At 44.6% G+C, this 20,402-nt stretch overlaps 1 protein-coding gene across 2 annotated transcripts in view; it reads left to right on the top strand.

Annotated features, from left to right (window-relative positions):
• Pfkp (phosphofructokinase, platelet) overlaps positions 1–20,402 on the top strand; it is a 66,527-nt gene that overhangs the window by 7,742 nt on the left and 38,383 nt on the right. For both annotated transcript variants that reach the window (XM_057786946.1, XM_057786945.1), the window contains exons 2-3: positions 6,813–6,886; positions 19,027–19,104. In XM_057786946.1, coding sequence (XP_057642929.1) covers positions 6,813–6,886; positions 19,027–19,104 — 152 coding nt within the window. The remainder of the gene's footprint in view (positions 1–6,812; positions 6,887–19,026; positions 19,105–20,402) is intronic.

Here is a 20,402-nt window from a genome sequence, read left to right as displayed (position 1 = left end):
GAGCCACAACAGTGTGTCAACACCTTCATTTAAAAGGTCTACCTAAAAAGGGTATCTGTTCCTCAGGGAAAAGGAGAGACTGTGAAAACTGGAGATAGGAGGGATGCCGAAAACTGCCCTGGTAGTCATGATGTTGTACATGTGCTCACAGCCTCAGTGTGGAATTGCACAAGACTTGTTCAAGGGTGACCCATCAGCATCCCATCGTTGGTGGGAGTGCGGCTCACAAGACCCCCAACTCTCAGAGGAGTTATAGACAAGGAAAGTGCAGGGCGGGGGTGTCATTTTCCTCGGTGATACAACCACTTGACCTTACTCAAGCAGGTACCCACCCACTGATCCATCCTTGTGCATGCCGAGATCGCCAAATAAATTTACCTCACTCTACACAAAGACATGAAAAGTAGGAAAGGGGACTTGAGAAGAAGGAATTTGAGAGAGAAAGATGATAAGAGTATAATGTGTGAGGAACTTGGATCAAAGGAATATATGCATACATAAACATATGTACATACACACATGTACACACAAATACATACATATACACGTACATACATATACGCATACACATGTACATACATAAACACACACATATATATATATATATGAAATTGGAAAGGAATTTATTTTTAAAAAGAACTCTGCATTTTGTATGGACTCTATGAGTATAAACAGGGATCAGGTGACAGTGGTCTCAGTGTTTGCTGTGGACACTGGGACACTCACACTCTCTGAACCCTGTAGTTTCAGGGCCAGTAGTAATTTTCAGCTGTCTGTTTGGCTAACTTCTTCCACTTCAGTTTCTTCTTCAAACACTAGTCTTCAGCAAAGCCCTGGTGAACCACCGTAGTGCTTCCTAAATCCTCCAAGCTCTTCGTCTCCTGTACCACTCTGCTTGACATTTTTCTTTTTAACATTTATGCCTTTTTAGTAGTAGTTTTAATGTGTTTATTTGCTACTAATTTATTATATTATTCTGTGTGTGTGTGCACGCGTGCATGCGCGTGTATGCATTCATGTGTGGGTGCCCTTGTTTATGTGGAAACCTGTGGAAGACAGGGATGGACATCAGATATCTTTTTTTTTTTTGATTTTTCGAGACAGGATTTCTCCGTAGCTTTGGAGCCTGTCCTGGAACTAGCTCTTGTAGTCCAGGCTGGCCTCGAACTCCCAGAGATCCGCCTGCCTCTGCCTCCCGAGTGCTGGGATTAAAGGCGTGTGCCACCACCCGGCGACATCAGATATCTTATCCAATCACTTCCCCACTCTATGAGACACTTTTTTTGGTTTTGTTTTTTGAGACAGTGACTCTCTGTAGCTTTGGAGCCTGTCCTGGAACTAGCTCTTGTAGACCAGGCTGGCCTTGAACTCACAGAGATCTGCCTGCCTTTGCTGGGATTAAAGGCTTTTGCCACCATGGTGAGACAGACACTCAACCATATTTGCGCCTGGAACTCACTGTTTCATCTAGACTGGCTAAGCTACCATCCAGCTGTCTGTTTTCTGGGGCCTTTCCAGCCAGCGCTGGGTTTGCGTATGCATGCTATTGTGTCCATCCTTCATCCACAGAGCCATCTTCTCAGTTCCTCATTTGTCTATTTACTCCCATGGCAGGCCAAATCCAGGGTCTCCAAACTGTCCTCTACCACTGAACTGGATTCCCAGATCCTGTCAGTGGGCACTATTGGTACTTATGTTACTGTTCTTTACCCTCTCCTGACTGTTATGCTCCAGAGGGTCAACATCCCTGCTGTTATGTCAGCAAAGTCTCCCAATAGCTCCTGGAAAAGAGCAGACACTCAGTCCACATACGCTCGGTATGTGTGATGGCTAGGCGGATGAGGACATCCTTATAGATTTCTCTGAGCCCTTCTGATGTTGACTCTTGGACCTGGGGTCAGGATGGCTCGTAGCTTGATAACTGTGAGGGAGACAGGCTTTTCCTGGGTTCTGTCCCTGCATCCACACCCCTTCCCTATCAACATCATTTAGAGACAGAGCTTAATGAATAACTACAGCAGCAAGAATAATATAGGGCATGGTTTATGTTGATCTTTTTAAAGGCCTTTCTGCTTTATGTCTGTATATGTGTGTGTCTATGTGAATGACTGCCACATGTGTGTAGGTTCTGCAGAGGCCAGAAGAGGGCGTAGGATCGTGGGAACTAGAGGTGTGGTACATAGGTTTGTTACTAGGTACCCATAGATCATGTGCAGCACTCTAATAAGGGTGATTTGTTCTTTCATCTTAAATAGTTACTTTCACAGGACTCAGAGTTTAAGTGTTACCAGAGTAGTGTTTCAAAGCCAGCCTTTGCAACAGGTGAGTTGTGTCTCACAGCAGCCAGTAAATATTTACCTAATGTTTCCTTGCATGGCCTCAAGGAAAAAGTGAATTCGCCATTATTTTTCTCCACTGTCCTTTAGTGAGAACCGTTCGCGACATGTCCATCTTTTCCATTCAGTCACACGTTTCCCACCCAACAGCACCATCTCCATGTTAAATTAGTTTCAGTTCTATAAGAAGATTGCACCTGTTCCTGGAGTTGTTAGGGTCAGGGCCTGGGTCTGGCAGGCCTGACAGCTAGGCTCTGCCACCAGCCCTCAATATGTCAATTAAACATGCAAAGTAATAGTGAAAAACAGAAAAAAGGAGATTTGTTCAGAGTGACCACACCTGAGAAGAGAAATGAAGACGTTCATAGACCGCCCCACCTCACCCCAGTTCTACCTTCCAGGTCTGAAACCTTCTGCGATTAGGTTAACTTGAAGAGGTTTGTGTAACTAAGCAGTCCTGGGCCGGTGTGTCATGCCCAACAGTGACTTACCACTATCTATCTGGGCTGCAGTCTGTCCGGCAAGGTGGTTTTTTTTTTTGTTGTTGTTGTTGTTTTTCATTTTTCTTTATAAAGTTTTTTGAGACATGGTTTCTGTTAGCCCAGGGGTCCTGGAACTTTTTTTGTAGACCAGGCTGGACTTGAACTCACAGAGATTCACCTGCTCTGCTTCCTTCGTGCTGGGATTAAAGGTGTGCACTGCCAAGCCCAGCTACTTGAAAGCTGTTCCGACAATTTAGCAGAACTATATGCATCTTCTTTTGAGAGAAAGCTCTACTCTGGATGGCATCAAACTCCAGTTTTTTTTTTCTCCCAGCATGAGATTCCTGGGGAAATTCCAGTTCCTTGTGGTCCATTGTTTCAACAATCTGAAAGACAAAGGGAGGTACACCAATGTCTCCTTAGATTATCTTTATTCTTGTTCCAAGCCTTCCGGGACTGGGCTGGGATTTAGATTTCTTTCAAAAAAACTCTAAGATTGTTGCTTAGAAGGAAGGTGACGAAATACTCAAGGAGGTTGCTTTGAGTCCTAGGTCAGACCGTAAAACCTAAACAAATGAGGGAACGAACACTGTGCTGTAACTGTTCTGGGAAAAACAGTAGGCCGAGTGTGAGGGAAGCTCTTGAATCTGCTCTTTGTCCCAAATGACCAGGTGGCTGAGGACAAGGTCAGCCCCAAGTGAAATGACACAGATGTTTACCCAGGAGACTATAAGCACCAAGTCTTAAGGATACTTGTCAACATATTGGTTTCTTTGTTTCCTCCTTGATCCCTGTTCGCCTCTTCCCAGAACCTTCCTGGGGCTCATCTTACTCTGTCTGACAGCATGTCTTCAAAGACAGAGCCTAAAATCTCTGTGACCATTAGATGGGAATCAGGCCCCAGTAGGCAGTCTTCTGAAACTGGCCTTGTTAAAGCGCAAGGGAGACTTAAATCCCAGCTTCTCATTTAATTAATTTAGTTACCCCTTCCTGGACAGTACCCTTCAAAGCCCCAGCTTTCTCCTGGCTCCTTAGAGGGATCTGGACTTCAACGGGCTTCCCTAGGTGATTTCAGAGTACAGAGCTGACTTTAGAGGCAGTTCAGACAATCCCACCTAAAGGGCCAAGGTGGATCTCTAGCGATTAACTTTTTAAGATTAGTTTGCAAGTGAATGGAAGCCTCCAGGCTGTGCCTCCTGAAGCGTGGTAGGATGGGGGGGGGGTGCAGGGGTGGGGGTGGGGTCAGCTGTTAGCCTGGGAGAGATACAGACTCTAGGGCTGTGCCTGAGAAGCTCCTGAGGCAGCCTCCAGCCCCAGTTTTAGGACCCTGCCTCGGGCCTGGGGCCGCCTGCTGGAGTGTAATCACAGTTCTTTGCTGGTGAGTTAGAGTTTGCTGCTCCCTGCAGCAGGGAGTGGTTTCACGTTACATCCCCGCAGCCCAGCCAGATCGCTGTCACTCTCTGACCACACTCAGCTTTCTCTTTTCCTTATCACTCCCAGCGTTCAGCAATCTCATTCCTTCTGTCTCTTCTTTTACACACACTCTTTTCAAACCCCCAAATTTGTTCATGAGGTCATGTTTCTGTGTGTGTGTCGGGCGGGGGGAGGGGGGGGAACATGTGTAAATGAGATCTTCAGAGAAGAGAGGCACAAAAGGGCATCATTCCTTGGGGTACTGCATCAACCCATTTTCCAGGGTTTGTACAGTTCAGGTACCTAGTGGTTGATTAAGTGATTATAACCGTAGCACAAAGCCCTAGAACCACAGCCATTCTGCGGGAACCAAGAAGTGCTGCTGTTATCTGCAGCTAAAATGTAAGCGCCAACACACACAGCTCATCCTTCCCCTGGAGAGATGCCTGCGTCATTAGCACATAGCTGTGAATTCAGAGGGGCGGGCAGCTCTGTCTGGCAGGGAAGGGGGGGGGACACGACACACGACTGGAGAAGCAGAACTAGGAAGTTAAAGAAGGGCTGCAGGGGGTGAGTACGGGTGGAGATGATGATGAAGTTCCAGAGGATCTTATAGGAATGTCTTACTGTCACCAACTAGCAGGACAGTCCTCAGGATGTGGCTAGGCATCTCCCCCTCCCGCGTGCCAGTTTGGTTTTCCTTCCCATGGACCATTTCGGAGGAGGAGCATGGCATATGTATGTATGTATGCCTTAGCCAAAACAGTCATTCTCTTGGCAGAAAACGCTTCAAACATTGTTGAGTTCAAGAACAATGAGGCTCTCTGTAGGACACAGCGGTTAAGAGCTTTACCACGTATTCTAAGGGGTGGAGGTCTTACATGGTTGTTGCCTTATGTGTGATTATGAGCTAAAATACAGGATTCTTTAGCTGTTTTGCCTAAGAGGACTATTCAAATTAAATCTTTAGCTTCTAAAATATGATTTGAGTGGAAAGTTAAAATTGAGACTATGAGTTTCCATGATAAAGGCATGTATACATTTCTTTTCTTTTTTAAAAAAAAATATTTATTATGTACAGAGTGTTCAGCCTCCATGTATTCCTGCAGGCCAGAAGAGGGCACCAGATCCCATTACAGATGGTTGTGAGCCACCATGTGGTTGCTGGGAATTGAACTCAGGACCTCCAGAAGAGAAGTGAGTGAGTGCTCTTAACCTCTGAGCCATCACTCTAGCCCACGTATACATTTTTAAGAGATTTGTGAACGTGAAAATGAGGAAAACGTGTATGCATATTTGTGTGGGCATGCACCCATTTCTGTGGAGGTCAGAGGTCTAGTGCATTCCCTAATTGTTCTTCACTTTATTTTTGAGAGAGGGTCTGTTACTGAATCTGGTACTACTCACTGACTTGGACAGGATAGTTAGCCTCCAAGTTTGAGCAGTCCTCCTTCCTGTCTTCATCGCTTCAGGAATACAAGCACACTGCCGTGGTTGGCTTTTTACATGGGGGGCCTGGATCAGAACTCAGGTCTTCAAACTTGTGCAGTAAGTACTTTGTGGATGGAGTCACTGCCCCAGCTCCCAATTTATTTTGTACTTAAGGATGTCACTTGTCATCCTTCTGTATTGCAGCATGTCTACTTTTCTTATTTGTTTCCCACAATTTTAAGATCTAAGATGGCAGATTTGGAGAAAACTGTAGCCTGGGAGGAACCTGGCTGAAAGCCGAGTTGCTCTTCATTCTGAGGCTGAGGACTACATCCTTTCTGGCCATGGTCTTTTCTCCTTGTCTCCTCTCTCCTGCTGGGTCTTAGATCCTGAGCTAAGATGGTACAAGGTTCTTCAAGTGTTATGCCACTGGTAGACGACAAAAGCAAGCTTTCAGCTTCCTGAAATGTTATCTCAGTTGAGAGTAAATCTGAGCTTCTGGCCTTGCATTCTATTGCACACTGTGACTCTGACTTTAAGTGTGGAAAGTGTCCCTGGTCTATCTTAAGGACCTATGGAGATTTGTAGTACAATGACTTGTTTTACCTTCTCTTCTAACAAAAATGCCATGGTTTGTTTTGTGGTTAAGACCATCGCCTACTTTTAAATCACACTGATAGATGGGGATAAAATAACTATTCACCTTCGCAAGACCCATTGCCGCTTTCGCTATTAGCTTCTTTGACTTTGGCTAGCGACATCTGCCCTCTGTTTTCTTCAGTGATTGTCTGGAGTTGCCTAGTATTCTGTTCTGCAGGGCACACACACATCCACCCCCCAGCACTCGGGAGGCTAAGGAGTTGCAAGCCCTACTCAGCCTCAAGCTAGACACAGAAAAGGAAGTTTTGAGTGATATTCTGAACTGAAAAAACCGTAGGTTCTATTGTAATGTAACTCATCTTTAGATGAACCCCAGTATGCAGAGTACCCTGATTTCTAACTGTTTTTTATATTTACTATACTTATCCTAAAGGTATGGTTCATAGTCATGTCTCATGAGGAACCAGCACAGGCAATTATACAGTTTGCCTAGGTCTTGGTGAACTGGCCTCAAGCTCTCTACTGACAACTGCTCCTGTTCCTTCCACAGGTATGAACGCTGCTGTCCGTGCTGTGGTGCGCATGGGAATATACGTGGGGGCCAAAGTGTACTTTATATATGAGGTCAGTGCCTGCTTCCCATTTGTGCTTTCTCTGACTCAGGAATTCGGACCGCCCACTGGCTCATAGCCCTGACGCTCACAGGTCTCTCTCTCTCTCTCTTGCTGCCTGCCCTGACTGAGTGCTAGAGGTGCTGGGAAAAACGAGATAAGACAGCACAAAAGTCATGCGGGTATTGACTTCCTGGTCTTGATTGCTGGGTTAATGGTCCTGAGTGTGTTAACTGTGTGAGCCGACGTCAGAGAACAGTCTGAGAGATGGAAAGACGGCCGCTTTGAGCTTTCCAACCTTAATGTGAAGCTGACACCACTCCCTAGCGTCTGCTCATGTCTTGGCTTCACAGTGAAGAATCTATTTTATTAGTGCACAAATGAAAATGATGTCATGAGTTTGCCGGGAAATGGAAATGGAAACCATGTTAAACAAAATAAACTAGACTTAGAAAGACAAGCACGTTTGCTGCCCTGAAGATCTGAGATTTTAATGCGTGTGTGTGTGTGCATGTTTGTGTGTGTGTGCACGTGTGCGATGTGAAACTAGAAAGGAGACCATGGTGGGAAGAAATTATACAACGGAGTAGAAGAGGGAGAGAAAAGGTGATAAAATGCCTGTGACTTGAGGACAGAGGGGAGCTGTTGGGAGTGGGATAGCAAGGGTCGGGCGATAGGAGGGCAATGAATGGGGAGAAAGGTGTTTGAAAATGCCATAACGAAATCCATCATCTCCTGCAACTAAACTAAGCAACAACAGCTAAACTGAAACTGCTTGTTGTCTCCCGTGTTGAGGTCCTGGCAGCTTAGAAACATGTAGTGTGTGAAGAAGAACCAGCGTAATTTCCAAAAGTATAAGGAAAGGCATTTTATTTTTAAATTTACAAAATGTAGCTAAAAGTGGAAAAGAATGGTTTTCTAAACAATCAGTTCAGGGCTCAGGAGATGGCTCCATCAGGTAGAGCTTGCCCTAGAAGCATCGAGACCCAGCTGTGCATCTAAAGAAGCCTTGTAGAAGCCACTGTGGTCATATGCACCTGGAATCCCACTAGTTCAATGACATGGTTGGAGGCAGAGACAGGGGAGTTGCCTTAGAGGCTGGGGGTCGGGGGATAACTTTCACATCAAACTGGTGTGTAAGAGTTCTATGTCATTGGCCTATTTAGGTTTTTCCCCATCCCTTAAAAACTACTTCCATGTCTACATTGCTATTTAAAATTCTGTGTTTTGGGTCAGTCCTTTGGTCTGTAGATAATGGCATCAGTCAGCTAAAAAGCCATGGTCACTGTGATAGATACCTCTGGCTGATGTAACAGTTTCTGAAAATCCTCCAACCCTAACCCTCAACCTCACCTGCTCCATAGGTGGTAACTTCTTATCTCTGCAGAGAAGCTGGTTGTCTTAGTTAGGGTTTCTATCGCTGTGAAGAGATACCATGACCATGACTACTCTTTATAAAGGACAAACATCTAATTAGGGTGGTTCCATATTCAGGGGTTCAGTACATTATCACGGCAGGGAGCATAGCAGCACGCAGGCGGGCGTGGCGCTTCCTATATCTTGATATGCAGGCAACAGGAAGTAGACAGTGACGCTGGGCAACATCTTGAGCACTCAAAGCCATCCGCATGGTGACACACGTCCTTTAACAAACCCATATCTCCTCAAAGGGCAACTGCCTAAGAGATTATGAGGGCCAGTACTTTCAAACTACCACACTGGTGCCTACTAAAACATCTTCCCTTTTGTGAAATTGTTGCACTTGTATTCCTTTGCTCATCCCTTGGGTTTTAATTTGATTTTCGAAGTCTGTGGCTGTGTGATATTTGTTCATTACATTTGGGAAGGTTGAAAACAATGGTTCTAACCCTTAGTCCATTCAGACCGTTTTAACGTTTACTGTTTGGAGCATGTAAATAAAGGTCAAATTCTCCTTGGAAATTTCCATGGCCGGTCTCTGGTCCTGACTGCCGCCATCCCTTGTTCTGCTCCATGAGGTGTAAGCACAGATTACGATCCGTGCCACGCAGAGCATGAGCCCTCTTTCTCCTCTTCCTCCTCCCCTGTGAGTTTGCATTTGTGTGTCAGGGTCTCTGAAGGGAGGCCATCGACTTACCCATTCGGCCACTGGGCTTCAAGTGCCACGGCCATATTTCACCTGGGCCTTTGTGTTGTTCCTTCTGCTTCTGTTTCAGAGCTTGCATGGGAACACGAGGTGGATTCTTTCCTTTCAACCTCTCTCTTGCCCTCTCCTGTCTAGAGCCTTGATAGAATGGCGTGCTGGCCTGAGAGCAGTTCCTAATTAGCAAGTGTGGTTTTCTTGAGCTCTTTGGGGTTGGAACAGTGCCAGATGAGGTTTCCTGTTAAAATTAGCAGTGGTTTCACATTTGCTAGCAACTTAAAGTCTATAGAACGGTCCCCCAAGGATCTTATGTGATTTCATACAGGCCACAGGGCTATGTCTTCTGCTCTTGCTGTATGCAGCTAAGCACCTAAGCACCTTAGAAAGGAGAAAGTTCCCCACAAGTCTCTTTGATCTGACTGGTAGCTCTGAGGATATTTGAGGTTAAGACGGAAGTTGTTTCTGTTATTTCACAGTCAGACTGAACTCTTCCCCAAACGGTTGATGTTCTCTGTGTCCTTTGTAGGGCCAGAAAGAGCTCAGCCCTGTGACTCCCAAGTCTAGTTGGAGGTGACTTAGATCCAAGGACATTTGCCATTGCTTGAAGACATTTTTGATGATTTGTTAGAGGGAGGTTTGTTCCTGTCATCCAGATGGTAGAATCCTGCCTAACACCTTTTAAACCAGATAAGGCAGTCCTTGAAGAATCAATTGGTCCCAAGTGTCAGACCCAACAATGTTGAGAAACCCGCTGTTCCATGAAGAGCCGACTCTGTCTTGGATATTGTTCACTCGGGAAGAGACTGGAATTTAGTTGGGGAAGACATGTTGGCTGTGCTTTAACCTGTGCTAGAAACTGGTAAACCCTTAGTGCTTGTTCAGATGCTCCGTGTATGCAGTTGCTATGTCTTGTGTGTCTGTACTTTGTTCTTCCTCATTCTTCCAGTCTTGTGATTGTCTTTCTGAGTTCTGCTGATACTAGCTAGCTTCAGACCTGTGTCTACCAGACTCTGCACATTTAAAAATCAAACAACTGATAGGGAGATCCTCTTATAGGCCTACAGTGAAAGACTTTTGCTCTTTCTTTTGAGGTTAACCAGATTTATTGTCCACACTGTTGTTTTTAGAGGTCTCTAGAGAAACAGAACCAACAATATGTAATCATAAGACAGGATTTATTAGATTGGCTCATCCACTCATAGGCTCTCTTCCTCTGTTGAGTTGGAGGAAATGAATAGATGTTCAGTCTAAGGAGCTGGAAGCCTCAGTATGAGGGGTCAATGATGCTGTAGGGCTTGGCGTATGTGTAAGAGTCCTTCTTCAATAGCAGTAAGTATTACTGGAGTTAAATCAATTGAGAGTGTCATCCTCTATATAGATGTAAAACTTTTGCTTCTATAATTTTAAAATCCAAAAAGACCAGAAAATCTGTAAGCTATTGCATCACTTGCTTGACAGCAAAGCCCTGGTGGCCTAAAAGGAGGCTCAACCTACCTGATGTGAGAGGCTGTGCCTTTCTGTATAGAAAGTGACGCCTACAGGATGGCTTCCACTGAGCTCCTGATTGCCTCAGGTCACATTTATAGTCACAGCCACATGGCCTTGAAAATGCAAACCTTTAGAATCCTATTCTGGGGTTAGGTGAGGGATTGTGGAATTTCACAAGCAGCCCAGTGCCTGAAAAGGAAAGAATAAACCTTTGATCCTGTGTCCTTATTTGACCCAAGGGAGTATTATTTGTGCTGGGTACGACGGAGGCAGGAAAGCTTTAGGAATTCAGAGTCATCCTTGATTACCTAGTGCGTTCCAGGCCAGCCTAGGCTACATAAGATCTTGCCTCAAAACCCCTAAAAGAAAAAGAATGGAGGTGGACAAGGGGAAAAAAGAGGAAGGGAAGGAAGAAAACAGAAATCTGTGTCTCTCCCTCACTGGTAGAAAATGTGGAAGAGTTTTGAGTACTAACCCCAAAGGGGCTGTTTGCTGGCTGATTGCAAGACAAGAAGACATGATCACCTTTGACCCCATTGGTTGTGGCCAGGCACAGAACTGAGGCATGTGACTGAACTGGTGCACTCTGTGACCTTCTGGGAATTATGAGTTGCCTAATAGTTAGGCTTCTTTATTTATTAGCCTATCTATCACCAGTCCTGTGCTGTTTGGGATGGGATATCAGGGGTGGGGAATGGGAATCTTGTGCATTACAGTTTTAAGAAGCATCCTGCCTCTACCCACTGGATGCCAGAGGCACCTCCTCCCCTTAATCATGCCAGTTAGGATTGTTTCCAGGTGGCACTGTCTCCTGGAGGCACAATCCCTCTCATTACAGACTGCTATTCTCAACCGATTGGATTTGAATTTATAAGGTTCCCGGTATTGTGTTTTTAAGCATCATTTAATGATTCATCCCAACACGTTTGTTCATGTATACTCCAGTTTCTCAGTTTGCCTAGAACTTTCAATGTTGCCAGCAGATTAGAACAGTTAAACGGATTAGTATTCATTAAATAATGGGTTCTCCTTCCCCCTCCTTTCCTCTCTCCTCCTTTCTCCTACTCCGCTCTTCATCTTCACCCTCATCCTCCTGAGCCTCTTTCCTCCTTCCCCCATTTCTTCTGAAAACGTATGAACCTGGAAACTCTGGTGTTTCCGGCAAAAGCCTGGAGCCTGCCTGGGCTGAGCTGTTTTGTCTAACTGCTACTTGCAGGCCTGTAGATCTGGGTCAGGCCTACGTGAGATGCATGTGGAGCCCTTGGGCTCCATTCCAGGAGAGATGGAAGGGGTTGGTGGGTTAACCCAGTTTTTTTTTTTCCCTATGTAATGAGCTGATCATTCATTACTTTCTTTCTCTCCTGTTTGTTTTAATTGCTCTTAAGCTGGGTTCTTTCTTTAAGAGCCCACAGAAAGCCATAGCTCCTCAGTAGTGATAAGACATGACTAATAAATAGTCTACAGGAAAGACCACATCCCGAGCAGGCTGCCCTGGATTAGGCGGATCCAACCCAGGATAGGAAAAAGTGAAATCAATCTGGGAGCATCCTGGCTGAAGAAGACAGGTGTTTCGTTGCTTTTAGCTTGTTGTGTAGGTTTACTATCCTATTGTCAAAGGTTTCCTGCAGATTTTGAAAGAACGGTTCCTAGAGATGCTTGCAAAAATGTCAACTAAATGTCTTTTGCCTTTAAATGAAGGATTTAACCGTTTGAAAGAGTACATGGGCAGCCATTTATACATGCTGTCCAAGCTCACCTCTCAGCCTATATGGGAACGAACACCATTTTAGCAGCTATTCTTGCTATTCTAAATTTCAGTTTCAATTGAAAATGTGTTAGATGTGAAGAAATAGGGAAGAGGAGAGCTGATGCTGCCGTGTCCTCACAGATCTACCCAATGGTTTCTTTGTCATCTTCTCTGGCTCCAGAGCCTGCAGGGTCTCTGCTGTCCTTGTCACGTCCAGTTGACATATCTATTTCTGGTTTCACCAGAGTGGCTTTTCTTCTTGAACGTGAATGATTAGCCTGTCACTTTGGCTTCTCTTGTTCCAGGCCCTGAGTACTATAGCCTGACTTAATATCCACATAAAGGCGGTTTGGGGTTGGAATGTGGCACAGGTGGCTGAGTGCACGGAGCTTTGATCCCCAGCCCAGCAAACTCACAAGCGTCCCTGTGACTCCAGCACTCAGGACATAGAGGCAGGATGAACAGGAGCCTAAGGGCATCCTCAAAGTTCCAGGCCATTTTAGGCTGCAGGAGACTGTCCCCAAATTAAAAAAAAAATAGGTAAAAGCTGAAGAAATGAAAGGAAAGAAGGTTCTGTGCTAACTAGTGGATTCCTGATAGACATTCCTCCCCACTCTCCCCTTGGCTAGAAGAGCAATTGCTCTTGTACCCCAAAAGAATGCACTCCCAACTTTTGGTGTTTAAAGCGAGAGATGCTGAGCTATGACAGAAAAATCCATGAAAGCCTTGTCTAGCCTCTGCTCTTTTTGTTCTGAAGGGTGAGTTCTTTTTTTTTTTTTTTTTTTTTTTGGTTTTTCGAGACAGGGTTTCTCTGTAGCTTTGGTGCCCGTCCCGGAACTAGCTCTTGTAGACCAAGCTGGCCTTGAACTCCCAGAAATCCGCCTGCCTCTGCCTCCCGAGTGCTGGGATTAAAGGCGTGCGCCACCACCGCCCGGCGAAGGGTGAGTTCTTGTCTCCTGCTGTAATCTGGGTAGTGCTTATGCTCTTGAAATGCGTGGACGATGCCAGCTGGTAAGATTCCTTAATCAGAAAACAGGTCACCATATCAGCACTGACTTCTTTTTTTTTTTTTGGGGTTTTTTGAGACAGGGTTTCTCTGTGGTTTTGGAGCCTGTCCTGGAACTAGCTCTTGTAGACCAGGCTGGTCTCGAACTCACAGAGATCCACCTGCCTCTGCCTCCCAAGTGCTGGGATTAAAGGCGTGCGCCACCACCGCTCGGCCAGCACTGACTTCTTTGACCATCTCTTGGTTGTTCATCGCTGTCATCAAATGCTGCTCCTCCTGTTCTGGTGCTGGCGTCCACATCCCCCACCAGGGTCTCAACATTCAAGCAATGCTATCAACATCTCATTCCAGCACCTCACAAGGATTTCTAAGATAATCATTTGTGTGCATTCAAACTTCCTTAATACCCAAACTAGTTAACCACTATATCTGCCTAAAACTCCTAGCGGGGGCATTTGAAGGCGGAACTGTATTGCATCAGCACACGCTGTCTCCTGTAGGCCGTTCACCAGTGCACTCTGCCAGGCCCAGCCTTTGTGCCTGTATGTATGACTCTTAAGAGCACTGGTTGACTTGCACTGACTTATAGAAGGCCAATCCACATGATGAGTTCCTGCTCTTTTCCCTGGAACACGGGCCAGGATAACTCTTGGTATTGATAATAGCTGCAGGTGTGAGTACTGTTTTTTAATAAGTGCTGAAACTATGCTAGGTCTTAACACTAAATTTATATGTCATTTCGGACCTGATAATCCCTACAGCCGTCTCATTGTCGTGACAGTTTCAGATAGTCCAAACACAGCATTGTCAAATTGCAAAAGAAGACGGACTTTCTCCTCCCAGTATTTTTTTTTTTTTGGTTTTTCGAGACAGGGTTTCTCTGTGGTTTTGGAGCCTGTCCTGGAACTAGCTCTTGTAGACCAGGCTGGTCTCGAATTCACAGAGATCCGCCTGCCTCTGCCTCCCAAGTGCTGGGATTAAAGGCGTGCGCCACCACCGCCCGGCCTTCTCCTCCCAGTATTGCCATCTCCACTATCACCGTGGTTGTCACAGTGAGGCTGAGTGAGTGCCCACTGAGGACGTCATAATCACCCCATGTAAATATGACTGTTATCCTGGAGGAAGGATGACCTGCCTCCTTCCTGCTGTGGCTGTTAGGTTGATAACATTCCCGAAATTGAGAACTGTTAGCTTTGGCTTAAGGAACTCCAATGATGCCCAAGGACCAAATAAATCAAGTCAGTGTATTAGCGGCTTGTTTGCTCATGCTCTAAGTACAGGGTTACATAATGGCTTGCCATGTTCTAATCTATTTTAGAGCTTACCCAGCCTTACCAAGAACAAGTTCTATGGCTTCTTTCTCTGTAGGAATTTTCCATGAAGTAATTAAGGCACTGAGAACATTTTTTAATGGGCTGACTGTCAAGTTCTTTACTTCAGTTCAGAGCCTTGGCAGAGAGATGATCATAGCCCTCTAGGCCAGGAACGAAAGACTCTACAGTCTCAGATTCTGTGTGGACCTTTCCTGTGTGCAAAATTAAGCCAAGGTCCTGAATTTCAAAAATCACTGGTAACCCTGGAATGGTGACTCATGCCTGTAATTCCATCAAATCAGACTCTGAAACAGGAGGATTCCCATGAATCTGAAGTCAGGAAGTTGAAGTAGGAGGATCCCAATGTCTGGGTTCCAGAGTGAGACTAGAGAAATGACCCATTACTTGCTTGTAAGTGTGTGATTTCAGGACTGATCACATGGTATTGGATAACCACTTTGGAGGCTATTCCCTGGGGAAGACTGCTACTCTCAAAATTCCTTAGTTGCCCATAGTTCTTTGTGTAAGGTTGGGGCCTTATTAGATTTCTAATTTTTGTGTTAGCATGTCTACTGAAATCATATACACACTAGTAATGTAGAGGCTGAGCAGGTTATATTTATGTATTTAGGAATATATATATATATGTATTTATATTCATAGACATACACACACATACACAAATATATAAAGAGAACAATAGGAGGGGTGGATTGGAGGGAGGAAGTGGAAAGAGGAAAATAATTATAATTTAATATATATTTAAATTAAAAATCCCACACAGTGCTTACTACTCTTACAGAGGCCTGCAGTTCCGTTCCTAGCACCTACTTCAGTAGGTTCACAACTGTGTTTAACACCAGCTGCAGATTATCTGCTGCCCTCTTTTGGCTTCTAAAGAGTACCTACATACACACACACACACACACACACACACACACACACACACGCACAAATGGAACAAAATCTTAAAAATAAAGAAAAATGCTGCGCTGTGGTGATGCGGCCTTTAATTCCAGCACTTGGGAGACAGAGGCAGGTGAATCTCTGTGAGTTCGAGGGCGTTTACAGTTTCAGGACAACCAAGGCTGCAACAGAGAGACCCTGTCTCAAACCATAAAAAGAAAAAGAAAAGCATGGACTTAGGGAACTTTTGTGCCCCCTCTCTCTTTTGAGCAGCTAGTTTTGACCAATGGTTTTTACTAATATAAATATATGAATATAAAAATCAGATAGCTATTCAGAGACTCTCAACATTCCTGCCCTCAAGCATTTTTTTGTAGCAGAAAACTTCAGAAATTCACATTGAGACAGGTGAATCTGTCAAGTAACAAGAAACCTACTGTTGCATGAATAATCCAAACCCAGAGACAAGATATTGGGATTCAAGTTGAAGATCAGAAAAGCAAAGCAGCCAACCACTAGAGAGACTTTTTGCTTCTACCAAATCTTTAAACTGAAAGGACGAGATTCTGCCTTCACAACTCCTCAGACTTCATAATCCAGTGAATTCCTGTCTCTTCCCCTTTATATTCCTCTCTCTGCCCAGCCATATCACTCCTGTCTCCACCTCTCTAGTGCTGGGATTAAAAGTGTGTGACTCCTAAACACTGGGATTAAAGGTGTGAACCACCACCACCTGGATCTGTTTCTAGATTGATCTTGTGTAGCTCAGGGTAGCTTTGAATTTACAGAGATCCCTGGACCCCTGTCTGCTGGGATTAAAGGTGTGCGCCACTACTCTCTGGCCTGTATGGCTGATTAGTGTGGCTGCTTTGCCCTCTGGTCTTCAGGCAAGCTTTATTTATTAAAACACAAATAATATACCACTTTAACTGACCATAGATCCATCCAACAAGACTAAGAAAGGAAAAGGCCTGATTTAATATTAGATGATAATTTTCCATATGGCTCTTTAATTTTGAAAAAATAATTTGATTACTTAGAGTGAGTGGGCTGAATCTTACTTTACTTTGTTTATGGTGGAGTCAACACATGGCTAAGCATAGTGGCCACAAGGTCCCCTAAATCAGTGCATTTCTTCAGAATCAGTTGGGGGCCACTGATGCCCAGTCAAGTGCTGTTCAGTATAAATCAGAGCCTGTGTGTGACCCATGTTGTCATGGCAGTGAATGATGTGATAAGAGAAATTCTGGTGGATGATGGGTCTCCTTAGAATCATCCTCTGAAGTAAACAAAGCTGATAGAGTGGCTTCTTTGGTTAAGAAGTTAGTATGATTTTAAAAGGCTCCATGGTTTGCTTTCCTTAGGTGAGTCATGAAACTGGCTTTGAAGGCAGAGTACAAAATGGAATTTTAGAACATGGTTTGGCAACATTAGGATAAGTGTTTTTCCCAATAGGAAAAAAAATGATCTCACTTTCTACACGATAATAAATTAGGGTAAAATCAGTCCTCCTAATTGGCAATGGCTTCTTTTGAGTAAAAGCAGCTCAAACCTGCAGGTGGCGGTGATTTTTCTGATGTGAGCACAATGACTTTGCAAACTAAAGGATGAGTCATTTCCCAGTAAGTTACCACGTGTACAGTGGAGTGAAGCTTTAAATGCAAGAGTAGTTGAATCATTCTCCTCTGGGGTTTCTGATTGCTTCCTTCACCATACATATCTAGACTATGCAAAATATTTAAATTATTATTGCAAGCACCTTTAAATGTGTTAAGGCTTGTAGAGCATTTTCCCTTGTTTTCTAATTAGCATAATTCTTTGTAAAAAAAAAAACCAACACATTTTAAAGTATCAAATCAGTATTTAGGACTTGTATGTAGAACAGTTGGTAGAATGCTTGCCTAGCACATAGGAAGCCCTGAAATCAGTTCCCAGTACCAAATAAGACTGGGTGTGCCAGTGCAGTGCATACCTGTAACCCCAGTACTTCGGAGCTGTAGGCAGAAGCATCAGAAGTTCAAGACCATCCTCAGCTGCACAGTAAATTCAAGGCCAGTCTGGGCTGTGTGAGACTTTGTGTCAATAAACAAACAAACAAACAAAAGCCAACATTTAAATGAAAAGAATAAGAGGAAAGGGAACATTTCTGTTCACCCTGTGGCATGATTAAATAGTGAAATGGCCTGTAGTGACTGAGTGAGGAACAGTGTGGATGCTGCAGAAATACTGTAGATAGTGATGCTACAAAAGGTTTACCTGAAGCCAGCTCTGAGACAATCTCAGGATGCTTTTCGACCTCCAGCTGTTCCAGAAGAAAATTACCAAATGTAATTTATGAGGCCGTGGTTACCCTGATACTCAAACCACACAAAGATTTAACAAAGAAAGAGAATCACAGACCCATTTCCCTATGAACATAGACACAAAAACTCTTGCTAACCAATTCCAAGAGTACATTAAAAAGATCACCCACCATGATCAAGTAGACTTCATCCCATAGATGCAGAGATGGTCCAGTATATGAAAATCAGCCAATGTAACCCACCACATAAATAAACTGTAACACACACATATACACACCACCACCACACCACATTAGATGCTGGAAAAGGCCTTTGACAAAATCCAACATCCCTTCGTGTTAAAACTCTTGGAGAGATCAGGGATACCGGGGACATACCTAAACACAAAAAACGGCAATTTACAGCAAGTCTACAGCCAACATCAAATTAAATGGAGAAACAGAAAGCAATCTCACTAAAATCAGGAACAAGACAAAGCTGTCCACTCAGGAATTTTTTTTTTTTTTTTTTTTTTTTGACCTCTAGCTGGTCCTCTGGTGTGCAAGCTGTGGCCACCTTCTCTCCATGGGTCTCTCTTTTTTTTTGGTTTTTCGAGACAGGGTTTCTCTGTAGCTTTGGTGCCTGTCCTGGAACTAGCTCTTGTAGACCAGGCTGGTCTCGAACTCCCAGAGATCCGCCTGCCTCTGCCTCCCGAGTGCTGGGATTAAAGGCGTGCACCACCCCCGCATGGCTTTCCATGGGTCTCTTATTTTACCCTATCATTGAACGCCAGACCTTGCAGCAAGGGCCCTTTGCGTGGGAACTTGGTGGGTCCTCATGTTCCATTGTCAAAGTCCTTCAGTGGGGACAATGCTGTGTCCTGGCCTTTTGAGACTGCTCCTGAGTTATGGCTGCCATTTTGGCTGCACCTTTCACTGTTTTCTTTCTGACTCGAAAGCATGTGAATTTGGATGAAAACCGTGGCACTCTAGCTAGACTCCATTTCTTCACAATGCAAACTAGGATCTAACACATGGACCCATCATGCACGGCTTCCAGGCTTGTAGAAGCGAATTTTCTAGGGAGAGTTTTCTTTGTTTCTTTATCTGTTTTTTAACCATGGTTTGTTACTTTTAGGCAACACTTGCATTGCATTGTTCTCCTAGCAGTCATCTTGAAAGCTAGGCTCATTGCCACTTGTCTTTCTGTTTTGTGTAAGTTGTGGGTCTATGTAAATTAATGTGAAGTCCAGCATCTTTTTAAGTAGACGTTTATCTTTTCACATCCAGGGTTACCAAGGCATGGTGGATGGAGGCTCCAATATTGTGGAAGCCAACTGGGAGAGTGTCTCCAGCATTCTACAAGTGGTAGGTACCATGTTGCTCTTTATTTCTCTGTATTAATGTCACCATTTTAGTTTGAAACATTTTCTGATTAAGCTTCAGTAAGTTCTAAAATGAGTTCCCATTCCAGCTAGCTAATTATAAGCTACTAAACTATTATATTAGTATGTAATTATTATTAGCTAGCCAATTATAAGCAATAAAGTAATTATAAGGACAGAAAACACCCATTGCTTACTGTGTTCTTTCTTTTTCTTGTCTCTGACTGAAGGGACCCGAGGGAGGACTTACTTGGTTCATAATTCAGAGGACATAGTCCTTCACACCAGGAGAGCAAGGTGGTTGAGGGGCTAAGCAGTGCAGCCCATGGTGGCAGGTGGTGGCTCATGGCTGAGCTTGTAATAGAGGCAGATTCTCTTTTTATTACTTTATAAATAATAGCAATCAAAATGCCCACTTCCTCCCTTCTTCCCACTTCCCTCCCGCTCCCTCACAACCTTCCCCCCACCCCCTCCAGTCCTAAGAGAGGGCAAGGCACCCTGCCCTGTGGGAAGTCCAAGGCCCTCCCCACTACATCCAGGCTTAGGAAGATATACATCCAAAGACAGTAAGATCCCCAAAAGCCATTACATGCAGAAGAGACAAATCCCAGTGTCATTATCATTGGTCCCTCAGTCAACCACATTCAGAGGGTCCAGTTTGATCCCATGCTCGTTCATTCCCAGTCCAGCTGGAGTTGGTGAACTCCCATTAGCTCAGGCACACTTGAGTGGGTGGACCCACCCCTCATGGTCCTGACTTCCTTGATCATATTCTCCCTCCTTCCGCTCAGGCCAGAGCTCCGATGTGGGTCTCTATCTCTATCTCTGTCCATCGCCGGACAAAGGTTCTATGGTGATATGCAAGATAGTCATCAGTCTGACTATGGGAAAAGGCCAGTTCAGGCGCCCTCTCCCCCACTGTCCAGGGTCCTAGCTGGGGACATCCCCGTGGACTCCTGGGAACCCCTCCAGAGCAAAGCCAGAGGCAGATTCTTGCATGGCTTCTCACACCTTGGCATATAAGAAGCAGAGAGCTGGGGCCAGAAGCTGAGGTAGTTATCATTTTCGAAGATCACTGCAGCAACCCACTTGGACTTCAGTCAGTGTCAAAGCAGCCACAATTCAAACAGCGGCATCACTACTTGAGGACCGAGGGTTCAGACACAGCTGCCTGTGGGATCTATTTCACATTCAATCTACAATATGGATCATTTCATTATTATTTATTTCATGTGAGTATGTGTGTGCCTGTGTGAGTGTGTGTGTGTGTGCGCTTGTCTG

Source organism: Chionomys nivalis, chromosome 13, assembly GCF_950005125.1.
Source record: "Chionomys nivalis chromosome 13, mChiNiv1.1, whole genome shotgun sequence".
Taxonomy (NCBI): Eukaryota; Metazoa; Chordata; class Mammalia; order Rodentia; family Cricetidae; genus Chionomys; species Chionomys nivalis.
The sequence above is the reverse complement of the archived record's forward strand: the minus strand, read 5'-3'. Positions and strand labels throughout refer to the sequence as shown.